This window comes from Symphalangus syndactylus, chromosome 16 (assembly GCF_028878055.3).
Source record: "Symphalangus syndactylus isolate Jambi chromosome 16, NHGRI_mSymSyn1-v2.1_pri, whole genome shotgun sequence".
In the NCBI taxonomy this organism is placed as follows: Eukaryota; Metazoa; Chordata; class Mammalia; order Primates; family Hylobatidae; genus Symphalangus; species Symphalangus syndactylus.
Genome location: NC_072438.2, coordinates 93,010,044 through 93,024,925, shown reverse-complemented (window position 1 = coordinate 93,024,925; position 14,882 = coordinate 93,010,044). Strand labels below are relative to the sequence as shown.

The following is a 14,882-nucleotide window of genomic DNA, read 5'->3' as shown; positions in this document are numbered from 1 at the left end:
CTAGTGCAGAGGCTATTTGGAAGCCACAGCCAGAAGCCAGTTAACTGAACAGCAAGCGCTGAATCTCCTCGGGGAGCCACAGGATGTAGAGGAAGTGTGGCACCACCACACTCTGCAATCAGCAGCCAACTGGCCTCACCTATGGGCATGCGGTTCCACAGCCAAGACTCCCCAGGGCCATAATGCCCAGCCCCATCTCTAAAGCTACAAGAGTGGGTACAAAAAGATGTTGCACCATGATAGAGGTCAACCCACTGTTCAACGAGGACAAAAGCAATTTGGCAAAGCTGGCGAGTGCAGATAAGCATGGCTCCAGAGAGACAAAAGCTCAGTCTGTTTTGCTTCTAAATTTGAGCAATTAGTGTCCTACGCAATACTCATCAACTCAAAACCTAGGCAACATTTCTGGAAGAAATATATTTCTAGGAAAGTAGACTATGAAAATGTTTTTAGAATTGTTTTACTATGAATTCTATTTTTAAACATTTCTTGATAACAGTATACAAACCTAGTCGTATCTTAATAGTTATCTAATTAGCTAACATTATTAAAGCATGAGTTGCATGAAATAGAATCAGAATTTAGTATCAGAAAAAAAACACACGAGAATTGTATCATGACAAATTTCTCCCTGAATGTTTGAAATTGCTCCCACTCTTTCAGGTACACATATCACAGATTCAAGGAACAGGATATTCTCCGAACTTGAGAAAAAGAAAAGTGACTTTTTATTGTCCTTTCCCCGAATCAGAAGCAATAATTACATCCAGGATACAACTGATCTTCCCACAGCTGGCTCCCTGAGTGCGTGATTAGCTACAAACCTTCCTACCTAGTGGGACGTGGGAAAATGAAATAGCAGGAAGATGGAGGCTGTCATTTTGCCCCTTGGGGAATGAAGTGTGAAACCTGTGGGAAGTTGAGAGTACACTCAGAGCTTAGTTCCCATGCCCAAGAAGATAAGTACGTCCCTGAATCTTCTGAAGCAAAATCCTTCATTGGTGTATTACAACCAGGCCTGCGTGGCTTGGGTTAGAAAAGCTGTATTTGGGTTCCTATTACTGGTGATTGACAAATCTAAACCTAAACCTACTTTGCATCATCGCGCCTGAACTACAAGTTACAGCCAAGCTTAAGAACATTTTTTACTTCATTTACCTGTCTGGAAGCAAAACAGTTCTGAAGCTGTTTTGGAAATATACAAGTATATCTATCTCCATAATTTATCTATCTATCTATCTATCTATCTATCTCTTAGTATTCAAAATCTCAACTAAACAGAAAATGCATTTGTGACTTGAAGCAGATGGAGACACCCCCAGCCTCACCCACCTACTGATGTTGCTTCATTGGGAAGACATGCAATGCAGGAGGAGTTCCAAATTACCACCCCGAGTTGAAAGGGTCTCAAAGTCAGGCAAACAAATACAAAATAAAACATCTTTGCAAGTTATTGTCTGTTCAGAGTGCACAGCTAGGAGAAATGGAAAACAGGCATTCCGTCCTCGACTCCTCCTCCTCCTCCTCTGTCTTCCCCTTTATCAGTTGATTGCCCATGTCACCATGGCATCTAGGCTCTCTGCAGGATGAAGTAGGAGAATATGCTTATAAGGATGGAGAAGGCCTGCTTGTCCTTGCTTTGTTTGTGATCTGAGGAGAAAGAATGGATCCATTGCCTGCAACTCCAACAAACAGAACAGAAATAATATCCAGGTAGACAAGAAATGAAGTCAGCCCGTTAAGGTCAGGATAAACCATCGAAGACTAGGCATCGGATAGTCATGGACCATACGGCATTCATGTGTCCTTCTGACATCACGAGTTCAAACATGTGCTTTTCTTTTTCATCAAACTTTTAATTTTGAAATAATTGTAGATCTGGGTGCATTTGTAAGGAATACAGAAAGACCCTGAACCATTTACTCAGTTTTCCCAATGGTAACAACTTGCAAGATGATAGTACAATATCACAACCAGGATATTGACACTGATGTAATCCATCAACATATGTTGTGCTTTCAAAATCAGTTTAACTGCTTGAAAAAGTAGCAAATTCATAGAAATACCTCAGGCCGGATAAACAGGCCTGAAGGGGACGTGTTGTATATTTATGAACAGGCTGCTTTGTCTGGCTGAGGGAAGTGTGGCAGGCGTGGGTAAGTCATTGAATCATGGGTTCTTTGAACTGATCAAAGTTCTCTCTCACTGACAGCACTTACTGTGGAGGAGGAACTTTTTTGCATTTTGTTTCAATTTAGGATTTCCTAAAATTAAGATGAGAGAGTGTCCAGAAGGGTATATACCAATCACAAGGATGAAGAACAGAAAGATGAACCTTCTGACATGAAACTTTACAGAAGAGAGAAAAACTTTTATCATGCAGTGGGAGAAGCAGAGGATCAGGAAGGACAGGACAGACAGCAACGCGCTGCGGGGGTCACCCCTGCCAGGAACCCTGCTGCCAGCCACTGTGTTTCTCATTTGCTGGGTGTGCCTCCCCAGAGAGAAAATCAAGAGCAGAACAGCAACAAGGAAGATAAGTAATGGCACTAAGAACTCAGCAACATAAGAGAAAATCTGTATAGCCAGTGTATCTTCTTTTTGAATCGTGGCATTTTGGGATAAAAAGTTCCTTAAGAAGTATGGGACCGTAAACCCTGCATATTTGCTATGGAAAACACAAATTATAGATACATATAGCAGAGACCCCAGGATCATCCATGGGACCAACTTGGATATCCTCATCTTCAACCAGATGAAGAGTGGGTGAGGGACGCTGGCAACCTTGGCACAGTAGAAAACGCCGAGCCATGTGGCAAGCCAAAGTTCCAATTCATTTATAAATAAGAGAATTGCACAATTTGTAGAACACTTGATGAATTCTATCAAGAAGATAACAATCACATTAACGTAGAAGATGAAAAACTGCAGAAAAATTCTAGAAACCGCCAGGCAAGAAAGAAGGAGATCCAGTGGAGCCATTTTTCTGTGCTTGATCAAGCCAATGCCATTCACCACCACAATGATGCCATTTGTGAAAGTCCCAAGAAGAAATTGTATCACTGCAAGAAGAAAATAGATAATGAGGTGAGACTCTAGCATTTTGGGAATAAAAAATTATTTACTTAAAAAATAATGAAGTTATAGAGTTTTGGACAGGTTGTGTTGTTCACGCTCTTCAATTAGATCAGGACTCCTCTGGGGAAGAAGACTAACAATAAAGTCATGGGGCAGGAAGGTGGTGTACATTTGTTTATGTCACTGCTTCCTCTATTTATTTCTGAGACAGTCAAATAAGGAGGAGATACTCTAGCAACAATTTGCTTCTTATTGATGGCTTTTGCATTTTACAGGTTTACCTAGCTTTCAAAGTCATCACAGGCAAATAATGGAATCAGACACCTTCAGACAGCTGGGAGAACAGCTCCTCCACAGTAATTAGCCAAAGATACTCAATTCTTCATCTCTACTACGAATAACTGATTTTGCCTACAGGTGTGATTCTACTTAATGTTATCTGTGTACTCTTTAAAAATATATATTTTTGAAATTTTCACTTAAGTTATGATGATATGGTACAACCAACAACATAGGACTCCTGAGTAGTTCTCCAATATGCAATGGTTCAGCAATTCAAAACTATCTGTAAAATAGTTATAGAATAAAATATACATAATAAAAGTATCACTAAGTATAAAATCAAAGTAATTAGCCTTGCACATACGTGTGTACACCAGGTCAAAGGCCTAAAGGAAAGTAAGGTGCAATGAAATGAAGACAAGCACTCAGCACTGTTCACCCCTGGTCAGCATCTGCAGAATAATTCAGGGGTTAAAATCTTTTCCCTCTTATTTTTCCAAAACCATGAGAGTTTTATGACATGAGCTAGTTGTTCTAGTAGAAAAGTAAAGATAAAATAGTACATAATTAAATTTGTTGCTTTCACTCTCTAACGCACTATGAAAAATTAAATTGGTATTTCTTAATACGTATACCGTGCTGCCTGTAATGCCGAAGTGGGTTTTCTCAGTCTTTACTTTATTGACATTTTGGGCTAGATAATTCTTTGTTAGGGCAGAGGCTGTCCTGTGCAATCTAGGAAATGTAGAATGTCTACCACATTCCTGTCCTCTACCCACTAGATGTCCTCCCCAGGCTGTAACAACCAAAATGTTTCGAGACATTGCCAAATGTTCAAGAGTGGCAGAACCACTATGAGGGGACAAAGGTAGATGAAGTATAGTTTGTACCTTCCAGTTATCCCAAGACTAAAGGCAGAGTGAGCCACATAGATAATGTGATATAAAACTAAGTCCCCTCTCTCTCTTTAGAGACAGAGTCTTGCTTTGTCACCTAAGTTGGAGTGCAGTGGTATAATCATAGCTCACTGCAGCTTCAAATTTCTGAGCTTGGGTAATCCTCCTGCCTCAGCCTTCTGAGTAGCTAGGACTATAGATATGCACCACCATGCCTGACTACTTTTTAAAAAATTTTCATAGAGATGGAGTCTTGTTACATTGCCAAGGCTAGCCTTAACCTCCTGACCTCAAGCAATTCTCCTGCCTCAGCCTCTTGAGGTATTAGGATTATAGGCATGAGCCACCACTCCCAGCCAAGTTAGTTCTTTAGACAATTCATCACCAGAGCATAAAGTGGGGACCAATTCAATAAACACTGGGGGAATTAAAGCTTCTCCAACTTAGCACTTAATCAAAAGGTACCTGGCAGACCCAATAATGAGGCATATGTCTTAATGAACATGTGTTACTTTGTCTAAATGTGTCATAAAGAATACTTAAGATTAATCTTATTTTTAGAAAACTGGAAGGGAAGTAATATTTTAAAAAATTAGTAGTGAGAGTAAATCTGTAGGTTCTTTTATGGCTCTTCTCTGAATAGGACCATCTATGCCATCTTGGACTCACTCTGTTCTTCCTGACACAACTACAGTGAGATGAAGGAAAGAGACAGGATCATCTTCAAGGAAGCACCAAGGGAGGTGTTCATGAGCAGATGCCATCAGAATGGATCCAAATCCACGCATGCCAGGAGGATGAACCTTGTTTTCCCTCCAGTAGAAAGAAGAAGAAACTTTGCAACTTAGAAGAAACATTCTGCAGCTTAGAAAAACAAAAATGTAAGGGCATGCAGCTATGAAATACAAGCATACTTCCATAATACTGTGCATTAAATTCTAGACCACCAAAATACAAGAATATTGCAATAAGGCCAGTCACACTAATTTGTTCATTTTCCAGTACATATAAAAATGATGTTTATACTAAACTGTGGTCTATTAAGTGTGCAATAGCACTATGTCTAAAAAAAAAGATATACATACTTTAATTGAAAATGCTTTATTACCAAAAAATGCTAACGATCATCTGAGCCTTCAATGAGTCATAATCTTTTTGTTGGTGGAGGGTCTTGCTTCAGTGTTGATGGCTGCTGACTGATCAGGCTGGTGGTTGATGAAGGTTGGGTGGCTGTGGCAATTTCTTAAAATAAGACAGCAATCAATTTTGTGCATTGATGAACTCTTCCTTTCACAAAAGACCTCTTTGTAGCATGTGATGCTGTCTGACAGCATTTTGCCCCCAGTAGAACTTTCAAAATTGGAGTCAGTCCTCTCAAACCGTGCCACTACTTTATTAACTAAGTTTATGAAATGTTCTAAATCCTTTGTTGTCATTTCAACAATGTTCACAACTTCTTTACCAGGAGTAGTTTCCATCTCAAGAAATTATTTGCTTATCTGTAAGAAGCACTTCCTCATTTCTTAAAAACATCATCATAAGATGACAGCAAATCAGTCTGATCTTCAGGCTCCACTTCTAATTCTAATTCTCATTCTATTTCCACCACATCTCTGCCTATTTCCTCCACTGAGGTCTGGAACCCCTCCAAGTCATCAGGAGGGTTGGAGTCAAATTCTTTTACACTCCTGTTATTGTTGTTTTTTTTTAACCCCCTTCCATGAATCACTTCTTAGTGGTATCTAAAATGGTGAATCCTTTCCAGAAAGTTTTCAATTTACTTTGCTCAGGTACATCAGAGAAATCACTATCCATGGCAGCTGTAGCCTTATGAAAAGTATTTTATAAATAATAAGACTTGGATGTCAAAATTACTTCTTGATACATGTGTTGCAAAACGGATGTTGTATTGGCGGGCATGAAAACAACATAGATTTCCTTGTACATCTCCATCAAAGCTCTTAGGTAACTAGATGCATTGTCAATGAGCAGTACTATTTTTAAAAAACTATTTTTTTCTGAGCAATAGGTCTCATTCCTTTTTTATGGCTGAGTAGTATTCTACAGTGTGTGTGTGTGTGTGTGTGTGTATATATATGTATATATAAATATATATATAAATGCTCTTTATCCACTCATTCATCGATGGGCATTTAGGCTGGTTCCATATTTTTGTAATTGCAAATTGTGCTGCTATAAAAATGCATGTGCAAGTGTCTTTTTCATACAATGACTTCTTTTCCTCTGGGTAGATACCCAGGAGTGGGATTGCTGGATCAAATGGTAGTTCTACTTTTAGTTCTTTAAATAAACTCCATATTGTTTTTCACAGTGGTTGTACTAGTTTACATTCCCACCAGCAGTGCAAATGTGTTCCCTTTACACCACATCCACACCAACATCTATTATTTTTTGATTTTTTAATTGTGGCCATTCTTGCAGGAGTAAAGTGGTATCTCATAGTGGTTTTAATTTGTGTTTCCCTGATAATTAGTGATGTTGAGGATTTTTTCATATGTTGTTGGCTATTTGTATATCTTGAGATTTGTCTATTCATGTCCTTTGCCCGCATTTTGATGGGATTATTTGTTTTTTTTCATTCTGATTTGTCTGAGTTCCTTGTAGATTCTGGATATTACTTTTTTGTCAGATGCATAATTTGTGAATGTTTTCTCCTATTCTGTGGGTCATCTATTTACTCTGCTGATTTCTTTTACTGTGCAGAAACTTCTTAGTTTAATTAGGTCCCATCTATTTATTTTTGGTTTTGCTGCATTTGCTTTTGGGTTCTTGGCCATGAACACTTTGCCTGAGCCCAAGGTCAAGAAGAGTTTTTCTGATGCTAGCTTCTGGAACTTTTATGGTTTTAGGTGTTATATTTAGGTCTTTGATCCATCTTGAGGTTGTTTTCATAAGGTGAAAGATGAGGATCCAGTTTCATTCTTCTACATGTGGCTTGCCAATTATCTCAGCAGTATTTGTTGAATATGGTGTCCTTTTCCCACTTTATGTTTTTGTTTGCTTTGTCCAAGATCAGTTGGCTATAAGTATTTGGCTTTATTTCTGGGTTTGCTATTTTGTTCCATTGGTCTATGTGCCTGTTTTTATACCAATACCATGCTGTTTTGGTAACTACTGCTTTTTAGCATAGTTTGAAGTCAGGTTATGTGATGCTTCCAGGTTTTTTATTGTTGTTGTTGTTGCATAGTCTTGCTTTGGCTATGTGGTCTCTTCTTTGGTTCCATATGAATTTTAGTTTTTTTCTAGTTCTGTGAAGAATGATGGTGGTATTTTGATGGGAATTGCATTGAATTTGTAGATTGCTTTTGGCAGTATGGTCATTTTCATAATATTGATTCTACCCATCCATGAGCATGCGATGTGTTTCCATTTGTTTGTGTCATAGATGATTTCTTTCAGCAGTGTTTTGTATTTTCCCTTGTAGAGATCTTTCACCTCCTTGGCTAGGTATATTCCTAAGTATTTTGGGTTTTTGCAGCTGTTGTAAAAGGGACTGAGTTCTTGATTTGTTTCTCAGCTTGCCCATTATCAGTGCATAGCAGTCCTACTGATTTGTGTACACTGACTTTGTATCCTGAAACTTTACTGAATTCATTTATCTGATCTAGGAGCTTTTTTGATATGTCTTTAGGGTTTTCTAGGTATTCAATCATATTACTGGTGAACAACAACAGTCTGACTTCCTCTTTACTGACATAAAGGATGCCCTTTATTTCTTTCTGTTGTTTGATTGATTTGGCTAGGACTTCCAGTACTACGTTGAATGAAAGTGGTGAAAGTGGACATCCTTGTCTTGTTCTAGTTCTCAGGGAGAATGCTTTCAACTTTTTCTCATTCAGTATAATGTTGGCTGTGGGTTTGTCATAGATGGCTTTTACTATCTTGAGGTATGTCCCTTCTATGCCAATGTTGCTAAGGGTTTTAATCATAAAGGGATGCTGGATTTTGTCAAATGTTTTTCCTGCATCTATTGAGATGATCATATGATTTTTGTTTTTAATTCTGTTTATGTCATGTATCACATGTATTGACTTGTATATGTTAAATCATTCGTGCATCCCTAGCATAAAACCCACATGATCATGGTGGATTATGTTTTTGATATGCTGTTGAATTTGGTTGGCTAGTATTTTGTTGGGGACTTTTGCATCTATTTTCATCAGGGATATTGGTCTGTAGTTTGCTTTTTTTGTTATGTCCTTTCCTGGTTTTGACATTAGGGTGATACTGGCTTCACAGAATGATATAAGGAGGATTCCCTCTTTTGCTATCTTTTGGAATAGTTTTAGTTAAGATTGGTACCAATTCTTCTTTGAATGTCTGATAGAATTCAGCTGTGAACACCTTTGGTTCTGGACATTTTTGTTGTGATCTTTTTTTACTACTGTTTCAATCTTGCCACCTGTTATTTGTCTGTTCAGAGTTTCTATTTCTTCCTGACTTAATCTGGAGAACTGTATATTTTACCCACCTCCTCTAGATTTTTTAGTTTATGTGTGTAAAGGTGTTTATAGTTGCCTTGAATAATTTTTTCTATTTCTATGGTATCAGTTGTAATATTTCCTGTTTCATTTCTAATTGAGACTATTGGATCTTCTCTCGTCTTTTCTTGGTTAATCTCACTAATGGTCTATCAATTTTGTTTATCTTTTCAAAGAACGAGCTTTTTGTTTCATTTTCTTTTGTGTTGTTTTTGTTTCAATTTCATTTAATTCTGCTCTTGATATTTGTTATTTCTTTTTTTCTGCCAGGTTTGGGTTTTCTTTGTTCTTGTTTCTCTAGTTCCTTGAGGTGTGACCTTAGATTATTTATTTATGCTCTTTCAGACTTTCTGATGTAGGTATTTAATGCTAAGAACTTTCTTCTAACACTGCTTTTGCTGCATCCCACAGGTTTTAATAAGTTGTCTCACTATTATTGTTCAGCTCAAAGAATTTTTTTTAATTTGCATCTCGATTTCATTGTTGACCCAAAGATTATTCAAGAGCAGATTATTTATTTCCATGTATTTGTATAGTTTTGAGAGTTCCTTATGGAGTTAATTTCCAGTTTTATTTCACTATAGTCCAAGAGTGTACTTGATATAATTTTGATTTTCTTAAATTTATTGAGACTTGTTTTGTGACCCATCATATGGTCTATATTGGAGAATGTTCCATGTACTGAAGAAAATAATGCATATTCTGAAGTTGTTTGGTAGAAAGTTCTGTAAATATCTATTAATTCCATTTGTTCTAGGGTATAGTTTAAGTCCATTTTTTCTTTGTTGACTTTCTGTCTTGATAAGCTGTGCTATTAGTGGAGTATTGGAGTCCCTCATCTATCTCATTTCTTAGGTCTTGTAGTAATTGTTGTATAAATTTGGGAGCTCCAGTGTTAGATGCATATATATTTAGGATTATGATATTTTCCTGTTGGACTATCCATTTATTTTATCATTATATAATGTCCCTTTTTGTCTCTTTTTTACTGTTATTGCTTTAAAGTCCATTTTGCCTGATATAAGAATAGCTACTCCTGGCCGGGCGCGGTGGCTCACGCTTGTAATCCCAGCACTTTGGGAGGCCGAGGCAGGCGGATTACGAGGTCAGGAGATCGAGACCAAGGTGAAACCCCGTCTCTACTAAAAATACAAAAAATTAGCCGGGCGTGGTGGCGGGCGCCTGTAGTCCCAGCTACTCGGAGAGGCTGAGGCAGGAGAATGGCATGAACCCGGGAGGCGGAGCTTGCAGTGAGCCGAGATCGCGCCACTGCACTCCAGCCTGGGTGACAGAGTGAGACTCCATCTCAAAAAAAAAAAAAAAAAAAAAAAAAAAAAAAAAAAAAAAAGAATAGCTACTCCTGCTTGCTTTTGGTGTCCATTTGCATGGGATATCTTTTTCCGCCCCTTTACCTTAAGTAAGTTCTTATGGATTGGGTGAGTCTCTTGAAGATAGCAGATACTTAATTGGTGGATTTTTATTCATTCTGCCAGTCTCTGTCTTTTAAGTGAAGTATTTAGGTCATTTACATTCAATGATAGTATTGAGATGTGAGGTACTTTCTATTCATTGTGCTAGTTGTTGCCTTAATACCTTTTTTTTCCATTGTGTTATTATTTTATAGGCCCTGTGAGATTTACGCTTTAAGGAGATTCCATTTTGGTGTATTTCAAGGTTTTGTTTCAGGATTTAGAACTCCTTTAAGCACTTTTTGTAGTGCTGGCTTACCAGTGGCAAATTCTCTTAGCATTTATTTGTCTGAAAAAGACTTTATCTGTCCTTCATTTATGAAGCTTAGTTTTGCTGGGTACAAAATTCCTGGCTGACAATTATTTTCTTTCAGGAGGCTAAAAATGGAACCCCAAGCCTTTCTGGCTTGTAAGGTTTTTGCTGAGAAGTCTGCTGTTAATCTGATAGGTTCTCCTTTAAGGGTTATCTGATGCTTTTGTTTCACAGCTCTTAAGATTCTTTCCTTTGTCTTGACTTTAGATAACCTGGTGACTATGTGCCTAGGTGATGATTTTTGTGATTAATTTCCCAGGTTTTCTTTGAGCTTCTTGTATTTGGATGTCTAGATATCTAGGAATGCCAGGAAAGCTTTGCTCAATTATTTCCTCAAACAATTTTCCAAACTTCTAGGTTTCTCTTCTTCCTCAGAAACACAAATTATTCTTAGGTTTGGCCTTTTAACATAATCCCAAATTTCTTGGAAGCTTTGTTCATTTTTTAAAATTCTTTTTTCTTTGCCTTTTTCTGATTGAATTAATTCAAAAACATTGTCTTCAAGCTCTGAATTTCTTTCTTCTACTTGTTCTGTTCTATTTTTAAAATTTTCCATTGCATTTTGTATTTCTCTAAGTGTATCTTTTATTTCCAGAATTTGTTATTGTTTTAATGATACATATTTCTCTTGATAATTGTTCATCCATATCCTACATTTTTAAAATTGCTTTAAGTCGGTCTTCACCTTTCTCTGGTATCTTCTTAAGCAGTTGAATAATCAATCTTCTGAATTCTTTATCTGGCTCTTCAGAGATTTCTTCTTGGTTTGGATCCATTGATGGGGAGCCAGTGTGTGTGATGGTTTGGGGTATTACAGAAACCTGTTTGTCATATTACCAGAATTGCTTTTCTGGTTCCTTATTTGGGTAGACTATTTCAGTGGAGAGGTCTAAAACTCAAGGCCTGCTGTTAAGATTCTCTTGTCCCATGGGGTGATCCCTCAATGTGGTGCTCTCTTTCTTTCCCTAGGGATGGGGCTTCCTGACAGCTGGACTGACTGCAGTGATTGTTGTTGCTCTTCTGGGTTTAGCCGCCCAGCAAGGCTACCAAGCTCTGGGCTGGTATCAGCGGATGTCTGCAAAGAGTCCTGCGATGTGATCTGTCTTCAGGTCTCCCAGACATGGATTCCAGCACCTGCTCTAGTGGAGGTGGCAGGGAAGTGAAGTAGACTCTGTGAGAGCCCTTGATTGTAGATAGGTTTAGTTTGCTGGCTTTCTTGAATGCTGGTTATACTAGCAGTGAAGTTGTCATGTGGACAGACTCAGGGCCTCTGCTTAGCCAGGATACTGCAGGCAGTGGAATTAGGTGTTGTCTTCTCCTTACTGGGGTCAGGGTTATTCTGTCCTGAGTTACTTTAATGACCTGAGTTGGTTGTCCTCCAGCCAGGAGATGGCACTTTCAAGAGAGCACTGGCTGCAGTAGTAGTAGGGGGCTGTAAGCTTGCCCTAAGATGGCCAGGGTAATTATTTTGGTTTCTCAGGTGATGGGTGGGAACATAAAGCTCCCAAGAATTTCTATGTCTTGAGTTTGGCTACCAGGGAAGGTAGGGAAATACCATCAGGTGGAGGCAGGGTTAGGTGTGTGTGGGCTCAGACTCTCCTTGAGTGGGGCTTGCCACAGCCACTGTGGGGGATGGAGGTGGTGGTTCTCAGGCCAATGGGGATATCTTCCAGAGAGAATCTTGGCTACCTCTGCTGTATCATATAGTTCACCAGGGAAGTGGGGGATAGCCAGTAGCAAGAGGCCTGACTCAGCTCCCACACAGTTGGTGAGGCTGGTCTCACTCCAGCAGTGCCCCCACTCAGACCTTGCCCAAGACCATGCATATCCCACTGGCAAAGCAAGCATGGCTTTCAGACCTAGCCCCTCTCCACTGCCCACTCCATTGGCAGCAGCTCCTGTGCTTCCTTGCTTATACCTGCAGCAGCTCCCACTCACACCCCAGACTCTGCTCAAGAAAATTTGTGCCCAGTCAAAACCATTACCAATTTCTGATGGGAACTTCCTTCACCCTGTGACCCCTCTGCAGTTGCATTGGCTGCCTTCCCCAAGGGACCCTGCGAGATATAGTCAATGATGGCTTCCCTGGGCTCAAGCTGGAGACTAGGAGTGCATGCAAGGCACTATCCACTGCTACTTCTACTTTTACATTGGGCACAACTCGCTAAATCCATTTTATCCCTAGGTAGGTTAAATCCTTCTCCTGCGATCTGGATTTTCAGATTCCCCAGTGGGTATATGTGTTCAAAGGTAGGTTTTCCTCCTATCATGCTTTGGGAACTCACGGTTTTTTGCCTGTTTTGTGGAATTTGCAGCAGCAAGCCACTTCTTTCAAAGGATCTATAAATTATTTTGGTTTTCCTGGCATGTTCCTGCAGTGGTTCTTGGAGCAAAAGATCATGATGTGAGTCTCCACACACTGTTCTGCCATCCATGTGGAAGATGCACATTAGGCCTTTATCTGCCATCATCCCCCGATCTCCAACCTTAGCTAAATCTTCTGAATTGCTGCAGCTTCTACATAAGCACTTGCTGCTTTACCTTGTACTTTTATGTTATAGAGATGGCTTCTTTCCTTAAACGCCATGATCTATCCTCTGCTAACTTCAAACTTTTCTTCTGCAGCTTCTTCACCTCTCTCAGCCTTCATACAACTGATGAGAGTTAGAGCCTTGCTCTAGATTAGGCTTTGGCTTAAGGAAATGTTGTGGCTGGTTTGATTTTGTATGAGAGCCCTAAAACTTTCTTCATATCAGCAATAAGGCTATTTTATATTCTTATCACTTGAATGTTCACTGGGGTAGCACTTTTAATTTTCTTCAAACGGTTTTCCTTTGCATTCACAACCTAAGCATTTGGCCTGTCATGGCTCTCAACATGCCTTTCTCACTAAGATTAACCATTTCTAGCTTTTAACTTAAAATAAGAGACAGGCAACTCTTCCTTTCATTTGAACACTCGAAGGCCATTTTAGGGTTATTAATTGGCCTCATTTTAATATTGTTGCAAGTCAGGGAATAGGGAGGCTCAAGGAGAAGGAGTACAATGGGACAGCCAGGGAGAGGGTCAGTCAGAACACACACAACATTTATCAATCAAGTTTGCCATCTTGTTTGGACACAGTTGGTGGTGTCCCCAAACAATTACAACAGGAACATTGATCACAGATCACCATAATGATACAAAAATAATTTTTAAAAAAAGGTTTCAGATAGTGAACGAATTACCAAAGTATGACAGAGACATGAAGAGAGCACACGCTGTTGGAAAAATGACCCCGATAAACTTGATTGACACAGAATTGCCACAAACCTTCAATTCCTTAAAAACAAAAACAAAACACAATATCTGTAAAGCACAATAAAGTGAAGTGCAATAAAATAAAATGAGGTAGGCTTGTAGGGAAGCCAAGAACTCTCAGAAAAGCAGTTACTGCTAGTTCCTTGGTTTCTCAATCAAGCTTCTATCGTTGCACCTGTCCTTTCTATTGCAAATCTTGGTTAACCCACCTGTGCCCTGCAAGACTCAGCTCTGTGAAGCAGATTTGTGCTTTCTTCTCATCCTCAGTACTCTTCATTCATTAATTCACTTGGTGTTTAACATATGGTGGGTATGTTAAGTAAAACCAGACTCAATTATGTAATGGAGGAAAAGAAAAATAAATATTACCAGAGGAAAAAAATAAATATTACCAAGCCACTTTGAAAGACAGTCATTGTTTTCTAGCTCTCTCTTCCTAGAGAACCCAGGCCATAACATCAGCATGGAGTTCATCCCTGTTTGCTGTCATATTGCCATGACATTTATGTACTGATCCCGTGGTGTGCGCCTTCAGCAAGGTCCTGGCATTTCAGTATTGCAAGAAAAGTAACAAGAACCCTAAAGTGGGAAAGTGAAAAAAAAAGTTCACATCCTGAATCTAGGATAGCAATACAGTTTTTCAGCCCTGACAGGAAACTAGCAGAGATAATACATATTGCACCAAAGACTTAAAAGAAATAACGATGTCCAATTCTATTTATTAGCATGCTATTTGTCTTCCGGATTCTAGTATCCTGAGGGGCCATTTGGTTCTCAGATATTCTATTACGACTTTTGTTAGAACTAGCTTGGGGAACAGAGACAATTCTTCATAGAGAATTTTATTTTGTGTAGAATAGGTCTTTTGACATGGGAATCCCATGGAGTGAAAAGTAAAAATTCATAAGGCTTGTGCTACATTTTTTTCATTACATAATTTCTGTCACTGTCTCTTCCATGAGCACACACAGAGGCTGCCAAAGATTCACCGTTCCTCACTCTCTTGAGACTCGCTCTTCTTACCCTGGAGGATGGAAAAATA

The 14,882-nt window shown here is 39.0% G+C and overlaps 1 protein-coding gene across 3 annotated transcripts in view; it reads right to left on the bottom strand.

Annotated features, from left to right (window-relative positions):
- Nucleotides 1-443: 443 nt before the first annotated feature.
- Nucleotides 444-14,882, bottom strand: part of TAS2R1 (taste 2 receptor member 1) — a 449,411-nt gene continuing 434,972 nt past the window's right edge. For 2 of the 3 annotated variants that reach the window (XM_063619946.1, XM_055246050.1), the window contains exon 4: nucleotides 444-3,062. In XM_063619946.1, coding sequence (XP_063476016.1) covers nucleotides 2,203-3,062 — 860 coding nt within the window. In that variant the 3' untranslated portion in view covers nucleotides 444-2,202. Of the gene's footprint in view, nucleotides 3,063-4,925; nucleotides 4,970-14,882 lie in introns of those variants that run through there. The other variant, XM_063619947.1, reaches the window with a different exon arrangement.